General features: G+C 42.3%; 1 protein-coding gene across 2 annotated transcripts in view; it reads left to right on the forward strand.

Moving 5' to 3' along the window:
• Positions 1 to 20,730, forward strand: part of GRB2 (growth factor receptor bound protein 2) — a 71,320-nt gene that overhangs the window by 43,239 nt on the left and 7,351 nt on the right. For both annotated transcript variants that reach the window (XM_060081967.1, XM_060081968.1), the window contains exon 3: positions 16,095 to 16,192. In XM_060081967.1, coding sequence (XP_059937950.1) covers positions 16,095 to 16,192 — 98 coding nt within the window. The remainder of the gene's footprint in view (positions 1 to 16,094; positions 16,193 to 20,730) is intronic.

The raw sequence follows: 20,730 nt of genomic DNA on the forward strand, positions 1-20,730 counted from the left end.
GACAAAAAAATTGATGATGCAAAAAAAAAGAAAGGAAAAGTACTTCAGTGAAATGCCCTTGAGCAGGCAAAAAGGTGGGATCTAGCACAGAAGTAGAATTTTCTTTTGTTAGGAGCATGGACAAAAGTAATAGAAGGCAGAGGGTAAGGATATAGGTACAAATGGTTGTATACACGTGGTGGGAGCTTTTAAAGATCTCTTCTGTTTTTTCCGTGAAGTAGAAAGTAAGATCATCTGCTGGGAAGGATGGTGGAGGAGCTGTTGAAGCTCAAGGAGATAGGAAAATGAGATAGTCCTCTAGGAGTGAGTGAATGGACTCAGGAGATACAGTGCGAGCCCACTTGAGGTCTTTCATGAGGTCTAATAATTAATTAATATTTAAAGTTTCAGAAGGAGAACAGTGCAAATGAAAGACACTATCAGATTTTTTAGAAAGAAAGAAGATAACTTCTCATAGCTGATGGATGTGGATTTTTGGATGGGAAGGGACCACCAAGTCTACCCAGCTATATGTACAAAAATAGATCCATGCTCAGATAGGTTATGGTTAAGTTTCAAAATGACAAGAAGAAAGAAAAGGTTCTAAGAGGATCTAGAAAAAAGAAACAAGTCTCTATAAAGAAATGATAATCAGATTGCCAGTGAACTTTGTACAAACAACTTCAAATGCCAGAAAGCAGTGTCTTTCAAATGCTGAGGGAAAATGCGGTTCGGCCTAGAATTCTGTTGAATTCTACACCTCATTGAACTGGCGTTCAAGTATAAGCAAAGAATCAAGGCAATTTCAGACATGCCAGGACTGAAAACATTTGCTTCCTAAGCACCCTTTCTTGGGAAAGTATTGATATTAATGGTGCACTACCGTAAAAACCAAGAATGAGGAAGACATGAAATCTAGGAATCGACACACCCAACCAAGGAAAGTATTGGAGGAAAATCCCAGAATGGTAGATCGATTGAAGAGTTAAATGGGTATTCCAGGCATTTTTTTACACGTACCATCCTTGAAAAGTTGTAATAATTTAAAAATATAATAAAGCCAGAAAAATTGTTTTAAGGCCATTAGAGCTCTAGAGAAAGCAGAAGGCCATCCAATAAAGGGAGTACAATTTTTAAAACCAGCTTAATTGTATCTCCCAGAGCTGCAAACTGTAACTTCAACAATGAGAATTCACCTGTAGAAAGCAGGGCATTTGGGGGACTTCCTTGGTGGTCCAGTGGGTAAGACTCCACGCTCCCAGTGCAGGGGGCCCAGGTTCCATCCCTGGTTAGAGAACTAGATCCCACATGCTGCAACTAAAGATCCCGCATGCTGCAACGAAGACCCAGAGCAGCCCCCCCCCCACACCCAAAAAAAAGCAGGGCATTTTGGTTCTGGTCAGTTCAGATTTGATAGCTTAATCATTATAGATCTATTATGCATAGACATTCATAGCCTTTGACTTCGCGGGGTGGGAGGTTATAAAGGCCTAATAATACTATTCGGTAGTGGCAAACAGTAGTCATACCTGAGTTGATCATAATATGGCTGATGATTTTTGTAATTTGGGGAAGCTAGTTGTTATTGTGGGCAAGAGAGCGAACCTCATATGCCTGGTTTCCCCTTGCATTTCCAGGCAGCATGGATGTTGTTCTGTTGGCTGACCCAGAATTGTGGAATGGCACACAAGTCTCCCAGTTTAAATACTACGTGAAATCAGGAAGTTGTTCTTGTCTGGAATTGAGGGTCTGACAAGCCCATTGTTTGCATTAATACGTCCTATTATTTAGTCACTACTCTTAGTTCCTCTGTTCTCTGCAGGTTGTGATGTTTTGTGGGACGAAAGTGCTGATTTTGTACATGGAACAGTGTGTAGGTGCTCAGATAAAACTAATAGGCGGAGCAAGGCTGGGCTTATCTGCTTTTGATGGTACAGGCCGGGAACAGAGCAGCTTGGTTGTTCTCGGGCTGCCCCCTCCCCCCTCCCTCCCCCCAGGCCTCCCTGCGAACCTGCCCTCTGAGCCCTGCAGCTGCCTGAAGGAGGCCATGAAAGCTGGTTAATTACTAGACAGGCCTCCCTTCCAGCGGTAAAAAGAGGGGTGGTTAGTTTAGCCTGTCTGTTAACAACAGCTCTGTTTGTCTCCAGTTCCGTTAGAGAGGTGCCTAGAAAAAGTTGTCGCATCCTGAATTCTGATGTCTGTTTTCCTGATGAAAATGTCCATATTTGGGGTCACATTTGGAAGTAGAGAAAGTTTAATATGTGAGTAAGCATATGTCAGGGTATACTAGTTCAAATTGAGTATTTTCATAGATTCTAAACATTGCAAATTATAGTTATTTGAATTGGTTGTTTGAAAAAGTAATGTTTTGTGTAGATTTTTAATTATATAGCAATTAAAACATCACCTCAGCACAACTGAGGGATTATCTCTTTTATAAATTCATTTTTTAATTTTATTTATTTTTGGCTGCATTGGGTCTTCATTGCTGCACGCCAGCTTTCCCTAGCTGTAGCAAGCGGGGGCTACTCTTTGTTGCGGTGCGCAGGCTTCTCGTTGCTGTGGCTTCTCTTCCCTTGTTGCGGAGCACGGGCTCTAGGCGCACGTAGTTGCGGCTTGCAGGCTCTAGAGCACAGGCTCAGTAGTTGTGGCACACAGGCTTAGTTGCTCTGTGGTATGTGGGATCTTCCCGGACCAGGGCTTGAAACCACGTCCCCCGCATTGGCAAGCGGATTCTTAACCCCTGCGCCACCAGGGAAGCCTCGGGATTATCTCTTTTATACACTTTCTTTTTATTTATGGTGGAGAGTAAACTTTAGTTTTAAATTATGTGACCTTGAGAAGCCAGTGATATGGCTTGAAATTTGATATCTGTTCCCTGTTCCTGCAAACAGAGGGTAGAGGGGTAAATTTAGAGTCTTTAATGTGTATGGGTTTTTTAATGTTCATTTTAGGGTCTTTTCAAAACAGTCAAAATCCCCCCCACCCTAGTCCAAATGTCCGTCTCCTCTGGCCTGGCTTACTGCATCAGCCCCTCAATTAAGTGGTCTTCCTGCTGCCACTGTCACCCTCTCAGATCTTTGTATCACACAGAAACCAGAATCGTCATGTTAAAGAGCAAATTCAGTCCATGGTTTCCCAGAATCCTTACTCTACCCTTAAGGGTCAGAGCCCTGCACGGTCTGGCCCAGTTCCCTTTCTCTCTAGCCTCCAGGGCTCTGCTTTTCACAAAACTCCCTTGGATTTGTCATTTCAGTTCTACACAGTGCTAAACCCCTTCTCACCCAAGAGCCTCTACTTATGCTCTTCTCTCTGCTTGGAATATATCTCCTTGCTCTCATTTGTGTTCTCCATTCCCACCCCCAAACCTGGCTAAGACCTACTCATAGTCAGGGTTTCTGGTTGAAATGTTACTGCCCAGGTGAGCTTTCCTCGACACACCTCTGCATAGTTGGATGAGGTCTCCCCACGGTGTGCTCTCATACAGAGCACTCTGAACTCTTCATCGTAACTTATTACACCTGAGGTTATAATTACATTCCCTTCCCACTGTCAGCTCCTTGTAAGTGAGGATCATTTCCTCAGTGTGGTATCCCCAGGACCTAGCACAGACGTTGACTCAAAATGGACACTCATACTTGTCTACTCCCTGAGTCTTAATATAGTACATCTTGGATTATTTTATTAGGACAGAGTCCTAAGAATGGCTGGGTTTTACTGGGTTAATAGGTATGAAAATTCAGCTCTTTGATACGTATGGCCAAATTGCTTTCAGTAAAACCATGCACCTTTTTATACTCCCACCAGTACCATCCAGCCACCATCACTGAATATGAACTTGTTTTTATCTTTGCCACTGTGATCATCCAAAAAGAAGAGGAAGGGGGAGGTCTGTGAGATCTCTGAGTGATAGAAACAGAAGACTGGAATAGGCCACTTGATCTAGTTATTCCAGTCATGACCACATGATATCCCGTCCTTGAAGATTTCTGGGCTGTAAGACTTCAGCCTTCCTGGTTGCACTTGAGCACAGTGGAGGAGACAGCGAGGAGGGTGACTCGTCTTACGTGTTAGACAGTAGTTTTCCAGCAGTGGAGTAGCATCACCATGGTGATTACCTGTAGGAAGTGACTCTGCTTGACTGAGCCACATCCAGCCCTCCACAGTGTCTGTAATTACTGTTTGTCACTTAAACATGTGACAGCTCCGTGTCGCAGAAGGGCAGTGTGTAGCCTGGAGGAGGACAGCAAGTAAAGTGTGACTTAACAGCAACTCTCTCTTTTTTTGAACCCCATTTTAAAATATAAAAAGGAAGATGGCCTTGTTTACCACACCCTCTTACATACTCTGAGTTGCTCTGCCTTTAGGTTCTTGCTCTATTCCTGGACTCTTGGAAGTTGCCCCTTTTCTCCTTTCTCCAGACATGAATTGAGTTTTCTGTGTCAATTAAGCAGCTCACTTGGAAACATGTAGCTGTGAATTCCATATTCAACTCAAAATCAGCAGTTTCCCTTATCCCACTTCTTACTTGTTCCCTCATTATTTACATACATAACTCCCTTAGCTGTAAACACTTCTGAGGGTAGGGACTGTCTTTCTGCCCCCGCCCCCCCTTTAAATCCCGTTGCAGCTTCCTAGCACAAAGCTTTCAGTGTAGTAGACACTCGAACATTAACTGAAGTGCAGTTCGAAGAGGACAGCAACGGTAACTCATCAGGACAGCCTAGTAGTGACCAGATTACAGATCCTAGATTTTCATACTTCCACCACCTTTCTCAATTCCCTGTAACTGTTTTAATAGTAAACAGAATTATTTGGCTGCTTAAGATGGTGGACCTCAAGGCTGTTTTACAGTTTTCTTCTCCCAAGTTGTTGGTAGAATTTGGATACTTCCTGTGATCTGTTTGCCTCATAACAAATGTCACTTTGTATAATGAAATATCTCCTCAGTGAGTTCCAAAGGATGGATAGAACTGATTTGAGGGGAATTTCAGTCAGGGTCCTGGTAGGAAACACATGACACATTTAAACTGGCTAATTTGAGGAGATTTTATTAATGAGACTATTTACAAGGTGTGGGCAGGGTTTCTCTAGAAACCACCAGGGATGGTACAGTGCCCAGAGCTAGTAACCGGGTTCCCATCTTGAGGCCTGCAGAAGACAGTGGGGCAAAGGAAGGGGGAGGTGTTACCAGAACCTGGAGGAGGAAAGGACTGAGTCAAGAAGGCTGAGACTTCAAGTTGCGGGTCTAAGACTGTCCACAGAAGCCCCAGACAGGAAGCTGCCTTCTGCGGCCTCTCCACTGGGGAGCTGGGAAGCCTGTAGAAGAGCCTGCTGTTGTGGTCCGTACAGGTGGAGGGCACAGAAGGGCAGAGGAGAATGTCAACTGGATCTGGAGAGGCACGGGGGTACCACCTACCTTTTACAGTTATGCTTTTTACTCATGGTGGCTTTAAAAGAGGGAAATTTGCCAGCAGCTCTATATAGCTGTTTTTCTAAAGTGCTTTTCAGAAGAAAAATTGGTGGCCAAGAGGGAGGCCACCGAGTCACATATGCCCACCAAACTCTTCTGATTCCACCTCAGAAGAGTATCTTGAATCAGTCTCCTTCCCTCCACCACACTTTCCCACTGCAATCCAAGCGCTGGTGGCTGTAGGTGTTCCCGCCTGGTCTTCCCTGCACTTCATTCTCACAGTGCAAACATTGGAATGTTTGAAAAATGCAAACCTGAATGTCACTCTTCAGTGACTTCTGCTTATCATCCTTAGCATACCCGTTTGAACTTCCTAATTTGCACACTAGAGCCTTCTGCCTAGACCCTTCTGCCTAGACCGCTTATAGGAGATCCTCTGGGTGTCCCCTCAGGTGTTACTCTCTGACCACATTCCCCCTCCCTCCCAGACTAGGGTAGGTCCCTCTCTTTTCCGCTCCCTAACCCTGTGCTTAACCTAACATGAATCCACATTTTCAGTTTAGTATTGTACTTAACCTGTTTAATTGCCTGCATTCACTTCCACCCTGGGAATGGGGTGGGGAATTACCACTGCTCCCAGGTCCCTCTGTCTGTCATGTGGTTACAGACTCTCCTGCCATGGAGCTAGATTAGCTGCTTCAGAAAATTTTGGAACTAGGGGTTTTTTTTTTAGTTCAGAATGATAGCATTCTAGGTGTAAAGACACCCTAGCCTCGAGTGTTTCAGAGCCATAGATCTTTTTTTTTTTAAATACAGCAGGTTCTTATCAGTCATCTGTTTTATACATATTAGTGTATACATGTCAATCGCAATCTCCCAAGTCATCCCCCCCACCCACCCCACCCACTTTCCCCCCTTGGTGTCCATACGTTTGTTCTCTACGTCTGTGTCTCTATTTCTGCCTTGCAAACCAGTTCATCTGTACCATTTTTCTAGATTCCACATATATGTGTTAATATACGATATTTGTTTTTGTCTTTCTGACTTACTTCACTCTGTATGACAGTCTCTAGGTCCATCCACGTCTCTACAAATGACCCAGTTTCGTTCCTTTTTAAGAGCCATAGATCTTTATGCAGTTGCCAGTGATTAGCTGAGTGACTGATGCCTTTTTTTCTGTTACATTCTGTGAGGTGACTTTGGGTCACAGAATGACTAAATCAGTAGACCCTATTTAGTTCACATCTTGAATCAATAAGGCCTAAGTTAAACTTAATAACCTCTGTTGTCATTAATTTTGGGGCGGAGGAGGGCTTTTTTGGGAGCTCCTGTTTTTGTTTTATTTGCTGAAGCAACAGGAAGTGAGTTAGATCTTAGAGGGTGGAGCTGATGAATGTGAGCAGGTTTGCCTATCATCAGAACACAGGTAACTGCTGCTCCCCTGGCTTAGGAGGCTTTGTTTGTTGTTTATTTAGTTTGGGTTTTTTTTGAGGAGAGGGTTGTAGAATTTAACCTAAAATTGAAAGCCTTCTGTTAATGAACAAGGAGAGTAGCTAAATGTATATTGCTAAAGTAAAGGATTAGCCGTAGTTTCTGATTATTTTGGTTATTTCCAGGTAGGAGTTCTGATACCATTAGTAAAGGTTTTACTTTTCAACTTAAGGAAACTTAACCAATCTTTTAGTTAATGGCTGCCAAGCGTGGCCAAGGAAACCATCCGTCCCTACATTTGCTTGATAGCAAGTTGGGAAGTCGGCCATGTTCCTTCTACTCAAAGTTCTGTACAAGCTGAGCAGAACTAAAGATGCAAACAAAGAATATAACCGGGGGGCAGGGGGGATAGGAAGAATCAAACCTAGCTCACACTTCCCCCAGGAAATTTTCCTGTATCCCCTAAGCTGGACTTAGGTCTTTCCCTTTGGTGTTTGGAACGCAGATATTTTCTGTTGAATGGACATTTGCCACAGTACCTGTAATTCCCCCACTCCTGGCGTCCATCACACTGTGTTGCAACTAGCAGTTTACTAGATAGACTCTAAGCTCCCTGGGGAGGGAAGGGTGGCCATTGTATCCTAAGCCCACCTAGCTCAGGGCTTTGCACTCTTGTTGCAGAGTGCTTGCCTGGTACAGGCTGTCACATGATTGCTGAGTTTTTCAAATGTACAGAATTTTCTCTCTTGAAACTCCCTCATATTTATCTTTGTCTCTGCCCCTCCCCTGCGCCCAACTGTCCCAAATCCCTGCAGTTGGAATTCTGACACTCTTGAGAGCATTTCCCTCTTCTGTTGAGCAGTCAACTACACTAAAGTAGTATGTCTTCCACAAGACACAAAACACAGAAGACAGTTATTTTGAATGGAAACTCTTGGTACCCCTTTGGTATAAAGAGTTTATTTTGGGGTACCGCCTGTGCATTTAGGTTTCACTGCCTCCAGATTCATCTGGGTGGAGTAATAGCTACATAAGTGTGAACAACCTTCCTGTTTTGTTAAAATGTCATGAGCAGCTTTTCTTAACGAAAGCTGAACCTGGAAAGGTTGATAAGTGTCTGATTCGTTGTTTTGTTGTTGTTGTTTTTAAGATTTTTTTGATGTGGGCCATTTTTAAAGTCTATTGAATTTGTTACAATATTGCTTCTGTTTTGTTTTGATTTTTTGGCTGCGAGGCATGTGGGATCTTCGCTCCCCGACCAGGGATCGAGCCCGCACCCCCTGCATTGGAAGGCGAAGTCTTAACCACTGGACCGCCAGGGAAGTCCCTCTAATTCGTTTTTTGAACACTAAAATATTTCTCAGAGAAAGAAAAATATCCTGTTTTGGTTATTCTTCTTACAATTATTCTTATTATAATAATTTGGTTAGTCATCTTAATTGTTCATCTTGCTACATATATGAACATTATAAAGGAAGTCTTCCATTTAAAAAAATGCGTGAGTGGTCCTGAACTCTTAATATAATCAGTTGTGTGTGTGTGTGTTTGTGTGTGTGTGTGAGAGAGAGAGAGATCATTTTTCTTTCTACATCAACTTGGCTGGCATTCAAAAGAATAAAAAAGACGAAGGTCTTCATGGTGTCCTTTGTAAAGCTTTCGGTGGAGGAGTTGTAGCTATAAAATTAACACTGCAAAAGTAAGTCACTAGTCAGGCTGAACCAGGCATCTTAACATTCCAGGAAGTGCCCCCATGCTGAGAGCTGTGAGTCGGGACATGTGTATAGACACAGAGCTACAACTCTTCCCTCCCTAATCCACCCAAGGCGTATTTTCTTAATTTCATACTGAAATTTCCCTTCCCTGCCTACCCACCCCACCCTTACACTTTTTTATCATGGAGAAAGTAGAAGCAGTTAGTGTTGTGGAAAAGATTTGGGGTACCCCGTTTTGAGGTGCTCACCATAGAAGTTTTTTGGCAGTGATGCTTAAGGTACAGGAAGACTGATTGCCTCATTCTATTACTTCCTTTATTTTGCATCTCCTTGGGGGGAACAAATTCATGACAGTCAGTCTTCTTTCCAGGGTCTATTTAAGATGTTATTATTTTCACCAAGGAATTTGATGGCAGTGTATAATGTGTGGTGCTCTTCTATTGTCCCTAGACCCAGCTAGCTCTGTGATCCTGTATGCATTACTTAGAACAAAGCCCCCATATACCAGTCAGTTCCTCAAAATATGCTAGATGCTATTCTGAGAACCATGGAGAATACCGATGAGAAGTGGCATGGAGCCAGCTTTAGGGTGCTTGCAGTCAAGTTTAGGAGAGGACCAAAGCATTCCAGTACACAGTACAAAGCAGTGGTAGACGAGATGTGAATAGATGAGGAAGAGAGGAAGCATGAGAGATGCAGTACAGTGTGTTTAGAGGTCGCTGAGTTGACTAGCCTGACTGAACTGAAGGGTTCGTTTAGAAAAGTAGTGGGCGGGAAGAGCTGAACGTAGGTGATGGCCAAATTTTGAAAAGTGGAATGCCAAACTAAGAATAATTTGGATCCATAGAAGGCTACTTAAGACTTTTTAACAGAAAAACAGTGGTGTTTGAACTGATTCAGAGCACTAAATAGATAGAGGTCAAACCAGGACAACCTTAAACTATGAAACCTGGACCTTTGGGAGGCGGCGGGGTAGGGTGGGGGGTAGGCTTGGCCTCTTGATCCAGCAGTGTTTCCCTTTCAAACTGATCCCCATTGATAGCAGCTGTTTAGAGAGGGTAGAGAGAGCCTCTCAGGCAACGGGAAAAAGGCACTGTTCCTGGGGTGTAACTGGTTTGTATTCAAATGGCAGTATATATGTGATGAGTGATTTTTACCAATCAAAAATTTGGGAGTTGGGAGGTTTTCTTTCCTCTCCCTTCCTCCCTCTTTTTCTTTCTTTTCCTTTTAAAATTGTTTAGAGGGCAAAACCTAGCATGTGTCACTAGTGGTCAGAAGGTAAACTTGACCAACAAATGCCCTTTGGATTTCTTTAGTTTGGTAAATAGAATCCTTTCTTAAAAGGAAAATGATGTAAATAATTGATTTAGGGCTTCTTGATCCCCAAAGAAATGAATCTTCTGGGAATACCCATTTCAAAGGGAACTAAAAACACATTTCATGGCACAGATATTATACTTTTGTTGAAAGAGTTCATCACCATAAGGTAAAAATACCCCCTTGATTTGATATCATTACATAAATTTGGAGTAACTCATCTACAGTGTGGGTGTTTTTCATGCTTTGGCGCACAGTAGAGCAAGCAGCGTAGCCAAGATGTTTTTCATGTTGAGCAAAAACTTTAACAGATGGAGGTGGTGATTGTAGAGCACTTATTTAAAGTGTTAGGAATGAATCAGTGTAGTTTGAGGCCGAGGCAGTAATCCATACTAAGGGAGTCTGAAGAGCATTCTAATAAAATACGTAACAGGCAACTGAAGAGAACGGATTTTAAATGGCTCTCCCAGTACTGTTACCCTAGCCAGGGCCCTGTAGAATTTTTCTTAGGGGTTAAAGTCTTTAAAAAGCTACTGTGTGTGTGGTGTGTATGTGTGTGGTGTGTGTGGTGTGTGTGTGTGTGTGGTGTGTGTGTGTGGTGTGTGTGTGTGTTTTCCTTCCCTCTTCTAAGAACTTGAAATTATGTGGTAGGGTCACCATAATTCTTTAGATTTGTCTTCAAGTCCTGGCAGTATTTCAGTGTTGCTTGTGTGGGATTGATTGATCTTTAAAGAGCTGGGGAAACTCACTGGCTTATGTAGAATTTCTGTAAAGCAGGGACCAGCTGTAAGTGGTATTTTTGTTTTTTATGTGGTGGAAGAGCTTAAATATGTAATTGTTCCTATCTTTTATGCACAAATGCTCTTTCTTATAAATTGCTTCACAAACGCTATAAAACTTTGAATAATTTTTCCCTGAAGAAATGTTGAACCCTGTGCAAGCTGTTAGAATTAGAATGTATGTTGAAAGCTTTGATGGGACTACTGTTCTGGAACTGCACAGCTTTTTTTTTTTTAAATCATGATTCCTTCTTTTTGTTTTGTTCTGTTTATTTACAGATGACTGCATATGTTCAGGCAAGAAAATACCCCCATATTTCAAAATACAGCAGTCTATAAACAAAATTCTTATCTACCATTTTCCTAAAAGACACATTTTTTTTTTCTGTAATTTGTATAGAAAATTAAGTACAAGTACAGTTCTTGTCTCCCAGGATTTAAGGGAGACAAGAACTCCCTTATGGGAGTTCAGGGAAGGGACGGGGAAGGGCATTACCTACTGTAATCCTCGAACTCAGCATTTAAAATTTTTTTTGAAGTAAACACAGAACTTTTGTACTCTGTGTTTCCACAGTATAACAAGAATCCCAGTTCTCTGTTAGTTCGTGTGCTCTTGGTACCCTTGGGCAGCATTACATCAAAGATACCTAATTTGGTAAAACTCAGCCCCCAGGATTGCCATGTTTTGTTAGATCTAATACTGCTAAATGTGTAAGGCAAAGTAACTATTGTGAAGTAAATGTGTCCACTACAACAGCTGGACGGTAGCTCTGTAGTGAGCTATGCTGCTCATTTTCTCATTTGACCCCCTCAGTAACCCTGAGAGGTAGGTATTATCACCACTTTATAGATGGGAAACCAAAACTTAGAAAATGGCCGTTTGCCCAAGGTCACATAGTTCATTGTTGGTGAAATTTGAATTTGAACCCATGTGTTTATTCGCCTCTTGAATCCTACCAGATCAGGTGCATCCGAAGGGGTCTGAGCCCTAAATCTTTGAGCTCTGGCTTTTTTTTTCTTTCTTCTTTTTTAAACTATTTGGAAACCTTTAAATTGGTATTAGTAAAGATGGAAATTTGCATTGCCTTTAGAATGGTCTCAGATTGGGGGTGGGGTGTTGGCAGCAGTGAATAAAGTTACCAAATTATATAATGTAGAAAAGTAGAACATGTGGAATGCTCTGAGTTGTCCGTAGTGAAGAAAGTTTTATTTCTGGGAATTTTTTTCATAGGTTAAGTGATGGCAAACTATCATGGTGGAGGTTTCTGAAGCCTCGTTTTGTTATTTTCTGCTCAGCTATGTATTTTCGGTGTGAAAAGTTTGTACCGGAGGCGTATGAGGCCCTGGTGTGTGTTTCTTACATGTAAATTAGACCATAATATTACTGTGTTCTCTTGACTGAAATACTTCTTTCAGTTGAAGTATGATATACGTGTAGAAAAGTTACATATCGTAAGTGCACAGTTCAGTGAATTTTCACAGACTGAAAACACCCAGCTTGCAGGTCAAGAAGTTTAACATTAGCAACAGCTCAAAAGCACCTACTGTGTCCCTTCCATCGACTGGAATAGTTTTAATTCTCCCGTGTAAACCTCACATCATTCCTTATCTTTTAGGTTTCTTCCTGATTGTGGCTGTAACATTACTTTGTCTTTCTGCAACCAGAAAAAGAGCAAATAAAAACTTCACTGAAACTTGTCTCTTCCTCCTTTCATAATCTCATCTCTTGATCAGTCTGCTTCCGTTAAACCAAACTGTTTTTGATGGCTACAAAGTCATAACTCGAGGGAATATGGGGGTTGGCATAGAACATGCAGCTGTGGGGTAACAGCTAAAAACATTCCTTGGAATTTTCAAAACTGAATGAAAATTTGGTGGTCGAACTCAACCATCTATTTGTTAAGAGGTAATGAATGAGCGATTGGTAAGTTGCCTGTGTTTTGGGGAAGTGGTGATAGGAGCAGGTTCCTCCTTCTCAGAACTCTGATGGGGCTTTAACAGCTTACTTGTGAAGGATGTGAACTTTCATCTAAAGCCATAGCAAATTCAGTACAGTCTCTGTAGGTGCAAACTCATCCACATCTGGTCCTGGTGCCCTTCTCTGCTCTACTTGAGATTCACTTATGTCAATTTGTGCCCTTTGCTGTTTTTTTTGTTTTTTTTTTTCCTGCGGTACGAGGGCCTCTCACTGTTGTGGCCTCTCCCGTTGTGGAGCACAGGCTCTGGACGCGCAGGCTCAGCGGCCATGGCTCACGGGCCCAGCCGCTCCGCGGCATGTGGGATCTTCCCGGACCGGAGCACGGACCCGTGTCCCCTGCATTGGCAGGCGGACTCTCAACCACTGCGCCACCAGGGAAGCCCCCCTTTGCTGTTTTAAGCATTTGAATAAAACTTAATTTTTAACTCTTAAATTATGCCATCCTGGGCTTTCAGGGCTTGCATGTGAAAGCTGATGTACCAGCTGGGTAGAAAAACCTGATCGCAGGCGGCCCAGGCTTAGCAAGCACTCTTTCTCCTGTGCTTTGTCTCCCACAGAACCAATCTTTTCTTAAATTATCGAGTAAAGAGATTTAGAGGCATGCACAGCCACACCTTGGCTTTCTGGCAAAGTGATATTCTAGATACTAGAATATTCCAGAGAACCAAAATTTTAGCCTCCCATGTATTCTGCCATTACATTAAAAATAATCTAAGCATTGGGGAGTTCCCTGGTGGCCTAGTGGTTAGGATTCTGGGCTTTCACTGCCGTGGCTGGGGTTCATTCCCTGTTTGGAGAACTGAGATCCCACAAGCCACCCGGCCAGTATTCTTCTTCTTCTTCTTCTTCTTCTTCTTCTTCTTCTTCTTCTTCTTCTTCTTCTTCTTCATCGTCATTATCATCATCATCTAAACGTATTAGTTCCATATTTCCCTACCTTCTTGGGGAGAAAAGCATACAAACACCAAGTATTAATTTTGTTCTGCAGAAAACCATAGTTCTAAAATGGTGCCAAATCTGGGAGTTGCCCTGGAGTTTCTTTTATTGTCGGGGGGCGTCTTTTTAGGGGGAGGTTTGCCTCTGTCCTAACGAAGGTGACAAGAAGAACGTGCAGGGCTTCCCTGGTGGCTCAGTGGTTGAGAACCCGCCTGCCAATGCTGGGGACACGGGTTCGAGCCCTGGTCCGGGAAGATCCTACACGCCATGGAGCAACTAAGCCTGTGCGCCACAACTACTGAACCTGCACTCTAGAGCCTGCGAGCCACAACTACTGAAGCCTGCGCGCCTAGAGCCTGTGCTCCGCAATGAAAAGCCTGCACACCGCAACAAAGAGTGAGCCCCCGCTCACCACAACTAGAGAAAGCCTGCGTGCAGCAACGAAGACCCAATGCAGCCAAAAATAAATAAGATAAATTAAAAAAAAAAGAAGAACATGTGGCTGGTTCTAAGAACTCCTGGCATGTAGAACCTTTTCTGCAAGGTTACTGGTCACAAATTAAAACTGGCCTTTTCCAAGTGATTACCTTATTCTGTTTTCATGTCCAAATGGGCCATAATGCTTTATAAGATAATTACTAGACCACGTTTTTCTTCCATCCCGTCTTTTTGGTAGACAACAAAATCCTGGCCTAAAGCTCCTTTGCTCTTGTGCTGTTGAATCTTCTGTGATGCTGGTGGGTTAACCTTGGTGCTTAGGGTCGGACGTTGATGTCATTGTGGCAGGGAGTGCCTTAAGAGCCCTGTCCCTCTCAGACCTTCATCCTTGGTGTGCGGGTGTGCTTTGTAATTGTCTAGCAACAGAATAACTTTTCTGGCCACAGTACAGTTTTTGAAATGCAGATTTTAAAATTATAAGTGTATTTTACATATATTAATTTATATCATTGCAGTATTTAATAAATAAAAAAATTTTTTAAGGGAAAATTGATGAAAAGAAAAAAGTTTTCATCACTGAGGCTGATGGGATTTAGCAGTAGCTTGTTACCTTATCTTGTGCACATGTAAACTCAGTGACTGACACTGAGGGCCCGAGGTTAGCCAGCATCACAAATAGGCACCAGCTTTGTAAAACTCTTCACGGCATAGCCTTTTTTCAGACGTGAATTCACTGGTCGGCATCATTAGTGCAGCTTAGCTATTTGTTGGTATCTATCAGTCTTATCTGCCCTTTCCAAAGTTGTATCTCACTTTGAAATGTCAGTACATATACATCAAGCAGTCCAGGTTCTAATTTGGCAGGGAGTACAGCATTGTTCAGCATCATGAGTAAATAATTTGGTAAAGAATTTTACCAACTTCCTTTTAGAATTTTGCTCTGTAGTATAGATTTACTACCACTGTACTAGTCCATCAGCATTTTCCTGTGTTCGCCATTTTGGGGTTGGGCTCACATTTCTATTTTCTCTTTTAAGTTACTTTTTTAAATGTCCTATACCCTTTGCCTTTTGTTAGAAATCTGGAATTCAAAGGGTGGCTTTTATACTATGCCTAGATCTATTCTGTCCACCCCCCCCCCCCTTTTTTTTGGCCACACCATGTGGCATGTGGGATCTTAGCTCCCTGACCAGGGATCGAACCCATGCCCCCTGCAGTGGAAACGTGGAGTCCTAACCACTGGACCGCCAGGGAAGTCCGTATTTTGCTCCCTTTAATACTCTGCAGATGATAGTATCTTGGCCTAGCCTATGCATATAAGTCAGTATTGGAGAGCACACTCGTTTGAGTTCTGAAAATCTGCATGGGATTCATTAGCCCATAACCTTGGGTAGGCTGTTTTCACTTTGCAGAATGCAGTGGCTCAGTTGTGTGGTCTCTGGGCCTCCCCCTGAATGGGGCCCATTGGTGTGCTTCCAGAATTCTCTAACTTGGACACATCGTGGCCCTTGAGGGTAAGAGAAGTAAGTAGGACTTACCGTGCTTTTTCATTAAAATACGGTTTTCCCACACAGGGGCACATGGCTGTGCATGCAGGTAGCATCGGGATGGTGGCTGACCCATACTTGGGATAACCTAGAGACAGTATGAGGAAATCCCAAGATTGGATCTCTGTGATTCTGGAAATTGGCTTGAAGATCCCTGGAGAGGTCTTCAGGCTCTCTCTGTTGCTGCCCAGTTGTGCGGTTATACCTACTCTCTCCCTTTATTCTTCAGTGTCAGTGTTTGCTGTTTTCCAGAAATCTCCTCACAGAAACTCATCTTTTATTTTTCCCTCCCTCTGCTTTTCTACTGAGGTTTTAATGCTAGATGTTTGGGAACCTGAATTCTCATTTCCAGACACAATTCCTTTTTCTTTTTAAGTATCAGAGTTGACATAATGCTGGTTGTTTTAAAAATTACAAGAAGTTTTGCATCCATGTAACTGATAATACTCCAAATAACACCTTCTACAAACAGACCTAAAAGGCAACATAGTCATCTTCATGGCTACCCACTTAAGAGTGAAAAGGAAATGATTGCTTTTTTTTCCTTGTCTTAATTCTTTTCAGGTTTTGAATGAAGAATGTGATCAGAACTGGTACAAGGCAGAGCTCAATGGGAAAGACGGCTTCATCCCCAAGAATTACATAGAAATGAAACCACATCCGTAAGTTGGGCTCTGCTGACCTTCTAGGGTCAGACCCGTCTGCTTGTTCAAACGATGTTTTTAAAATTGAGATCATTGGGATGGGTGTCATACTTTTTATTCTGTCTTCTCAGGGAATTAACAAAGCACGTTGATTTTTCCATGTTAGTAAGAGTATATAATGAGAGCATAATAGTCAATAATAGTGTATGTTTTAGATAACTGTCAGTGATCTTCAAATGATAAAACAACAGTTACGCAGGTCCATAATTCTTTTTCTGTGAAACCCTTTGTGTTTCATAATTCTGCATTTTTTGAGTTTTAGAAAGGGTATCTATCACGTGGTTTTGTATTGACATGTTTGATATTCCTATGGGACCATATCTTAATAATCTTGGTATCACCAGAGCACATTACTTGGCATATAATTGGTTCTCGGTAAATGTACACTATAATCACTGCCCTACCCCTCCATTTTAGTGTTCCCACTTCAGAGAAAACAAAGCGCTCTCCTACTCCAGGCTGCTGAGGGCGGTGAGGAAAAAAAAATTTTTTTTAATTCGAGAACTGTTTATTGTTGATATATGACATGGTGGGATCCTGGGAGCCCTTACAGACCACCTTCCTCCCACCCTTACCCACCACCTCTTTTACTGTCTCTGCTCCTCCCTCAAAAGCAGTCATTTTCTTGTGAGTATGTCAGGGAGAACTGAAGCATTTAATGCTCAGACTAGAATGCCACCGAAACACAAAGAAATGGTAGATCCTCTGTGTCTACTTGTTTTAACACAAAACGGTAAATAAAACTTTTAGATGACTGCCCCACCTCGAGTAGCAGCCCATTTGTCCCTCTCCCCCATTGTCACTGTTCTGATGTGTCCCTGTCATTTCTCTTCCCCCAAGTACTGGAGCAAAGATCTTAACCACATCTTATCTTACACAGCTGTTACATCATCTTACATAGAACTGAATGCTGTAGAGCTCAAAAGGGCCCTGACAACGGTCTAGTTCATTCCTCTTTATGCTGCAAATTAGGAAAGCTTCCAGTATTTTTATTTCAAAACCACTAATTTATGAATTAATAAATTAATATAGTTCTCATTTTTTTTAATATTTTAATTTTATTGGCATGTAGTTGATTTACAGTATTGTGTTAGATTCTTTTCTCATATAGGTTATCACAGAATATTGAGTAGAGTTCCCTTGTTGGTTATCTTATATATGGCAGTGTGTGTATGTTTATCCCAAGCTCCTGATTTATGAATAGAGTTCTCATTATAAAAGACTCACAGTGTAGAAAACTATAGAGCAATGTGAGTTTCTCCCCATACATGTACCCCTTTTAGAGGTAACCACCACTAGCAACTAAACATGAGCCCAAATGCTACCTTATGAACTGAATCTGTTCTAAAATGGTTTGCCTCCATGAAACAAAACAGATGCTTCAGGAGCTTCACCCTAAAACTGTCTGTTGGATTCATGTTTTGGTCGCTAAACTCTTGCACAGTTCTCACTATGTGCAGAGACCATGCTAGGTGCTGGGAAGTTAGGTTCTGTAGTTAAATTATGGTATAGTAAAATGTCCTTGTAGTTAATGGGAAGTTCTTTGAGAGAGCACATCCAGGAAGCCTGGAGAGAGATTGGGTTACCCTGCAGTTTGGTAATAGGAAGATACCTATGCAGAAGTTTCCATAATGAAGAATCTGTGAGGTCCTCAAGGAAACTTCTTATACTTCAAGAAGAACCAGGCACCTTATAATGGCTCACTAAATGTTTCATTGAATGATTTAAAAGGAGAAAACCAGTCTAACTGTAAAGTATATTTTTCTAGTTTTTGTTTGAAACTTGTACTATCGTGTATCTTTGTAACTATGTGAGTTTGATCTCTCCCCTAAAAAAGATATTAGATTCCTTGAAGAACTTACGTCTTCTGCTTTCATACTCGCTTGTAACTTGTGCCTTGCCTCTGCACATAGTAGCTCAGTAAGTAGTTTTGAATTGACACTCAGATGCAAATTCTTGTACAAAGGCTGGGACCAATTTGTTCATGATTATAAAAGCCAGAAGTATTAAATCTTGAGAGGCGTACGTGGAAAAGATTCGTGGCCCCTGGTCAGTGGATTGATAATGTCCCTCATTTGAGGTCCCTGTGATGTTAGATTGGCTGTTATTAACACACAGCCATGCCCAGGTTACTAAAATGTAGGCAGAAACTACAAAAGATGAGCATGAGATTATTATAGATTCCCGGGAAGTGTACTAAGCACAGTTTTTCATTCTTGTGGCCACTTAGTGTCCATATTTGCTTTGGGGGGGCTGTGTGGGCTTTTCGTGGACAGCATCACGGAATACACCCTGTGGGGAGAAGCAGTTGGATAGTGGTTACTGGGAGTCACCTAGTGCATCCTATCTTGGTCCACACAAGCCAAAAATTGGTGCACATCTATTCCTACAATCGTCCTCAAAATAGATCAAGGATTGGCTAAACCTTTTCTGGAAAGGGCCAGATAATAAATATTTTAAGCCTTGTGGGCCATGTGCAGTCTCTGTCATGTCACATATACTTCTTCAGTTGAATTTTTTAAAACAATCCTTTAAAATTTTTTTAAATAGTCTTAGATTGTGGGTCACAGCAAAACTGGAAAGATTTATTTAGGCTGAGGGCCATAGTTCGCTGACTTCAGCATTAGATCCAGTGATAACAAAATCAACTTAAGTTCCTTTTCATTTTTCCTTTTTTTGTGTGGGGGGTGCTGTGTTGGGTCTTTGTTGCTGCGTGCGGGCTTCTCATTGCAGTGAATTCTCTTGTTGCGGAGCATGGGCTCTAGGCAAGTGGGCTTCAGTAGCACGTGGGCTCAGTAGATGCGGTGCATGGGCTCGGTAGTTGCAGTGCATGGGCTCAGTAGTTGGGCGCTTGGGCTCAGTAGTTGCGGCACACGGGCTTAGTTGCTCCGTAGCATGTGGGATCTTCCCATACAAGGGATCGAACCTGTGTCCCTTGCACTGGCAGGCGGATTCTTAATCTCTGTGCCACCAGGGAAGTCCCCTTTTCATATTTCCAGGCTGAAGGGGAATTCAGCAGAACATCAGACTGTAATTTTTATATTAAATAAAATGCCTGTGGCTCTAAATCCTTGTTTCTCTTCAGATTGTTTCAGGTGACATCAGCGTTTCAAATCTGACTGTTGGGAACATAGGAAAGGCCACCTTCCTTGGATAGTTGTAGTTACTGACCTGATTGATGGATTAGCTTTTTAGGAAGAGTCACTCTCATGCCTGCTCCTCTCTCCCCACTGTAAAGAACTTTGGAATAATAATTGATCAGGAAGCATCCAGGCCCCATGGTGGTGTTCTTCACAGACTCTAGCTGGAACGCAGGCAGTGTTCATCCATCCAGGCTCTGAAAAAGGAAATCATATTGCCAGAAAAGACCATCACCCTGTACCTGTGCAGTGGTGGGCCTCACAGGCCTGTTTCACATTAAGAGGGCTGCTGTGTAACTGGATGGCCATAAGTACAGGGTCAGTGTTGGTTTCATAGCTATGGGAGAGTACAGAGTAGCAGGCCCCTCCTTCCATCTCCCCAGCCTCCCTTACTTCCCTTTTTTAGTTTTTGTTAGGGAGCAAGAGGGAAGTTTAAAATGGAGTATTGGGCTTCCCTGGTGGTGCAGTGGTTGAGAGTCCTCCTGCCGATGCAGGGGACTCGGGTTCGTGCCCCGCTCCGGGAAGATCCCATATGCCGCGGAGCGGCTGGGCCCGTAAGCCATGGCCGCTGAGCCTGCGCGTCCAGAGCCTGTGCTCCGCAACGGGAGAGGCCACAACAGTGAGAGGCCTGCGTACCGCAAAAAAAAAAAAAAAAAAAAAAAAAAAATGGAGTATGACCTAATACAGCATTTGAGCTAACAAATTAAACACAGACTACGAAATGATTGTTGGCATTAGTGTTGCAACATGAGTTGTATATACTGGGGGTGGATCCAAATATGTGCTTTTCACATTAAATGCATATGGATGGGTGCCTATGGGATGTAATAAAGACTTGAATTGGAAATAAGCTGCCTTCTCCCATTAGCTTTCTCCCTTGCTATTTGTATTGTAGTATAAACCCATCTTTTAAAAAATTTTAAGAAGTTTGACCATAGCCATGTAGTCACACGTAAATATCACCATTAAAAAGTTAATCAAAGTTATAAACAGTATAAAATGCTAAGGAAGTGTAGGATGGTGGTATTAAATGTTTTAACTGAGAGTGGTAGTTGTTTCTCATAGTGTCATATCCCTTATGTTGTGGGACATCCTCTTTCTCTAGAGGGAGGAAGGTGGGGGAGGGAGTGTGTGTGTGTTTAGTGAAAATGGGAGCAGGTACAAAAGAAGTCTTTATTTAATAAAATGGTCTCCAACTAATTTTCCATTTTTCAATCTGGGTGCTTATAACATGGGTGTTTTTTACAAAGTAAATCTTTATAAAAATTCCAGTTAGAGTACTTTGCTTCACCACAGGTTTTTTTTTTTTCCTAGTTGAAAATAAAAATGAGTTAATTTTAAGCTGAGAGGAAGAAA

The sequence above is a fragment of the Mesoplodon densirostris genome, chromosome 18, assembly GCF_025265405.1.
Source record: "Mesoplodon densirostris isolate mMesDen1 chromosome 18, mMesDen1 primary haplotype, whole genome shotgun sequence".
Classification (NCBI taxonomy): Eukaryota; Metazoa; Chordata; class Mammalia; order Artiodactyla; family Ziphiidae; genus Mesoplodon; species Mesoplodon densirostris.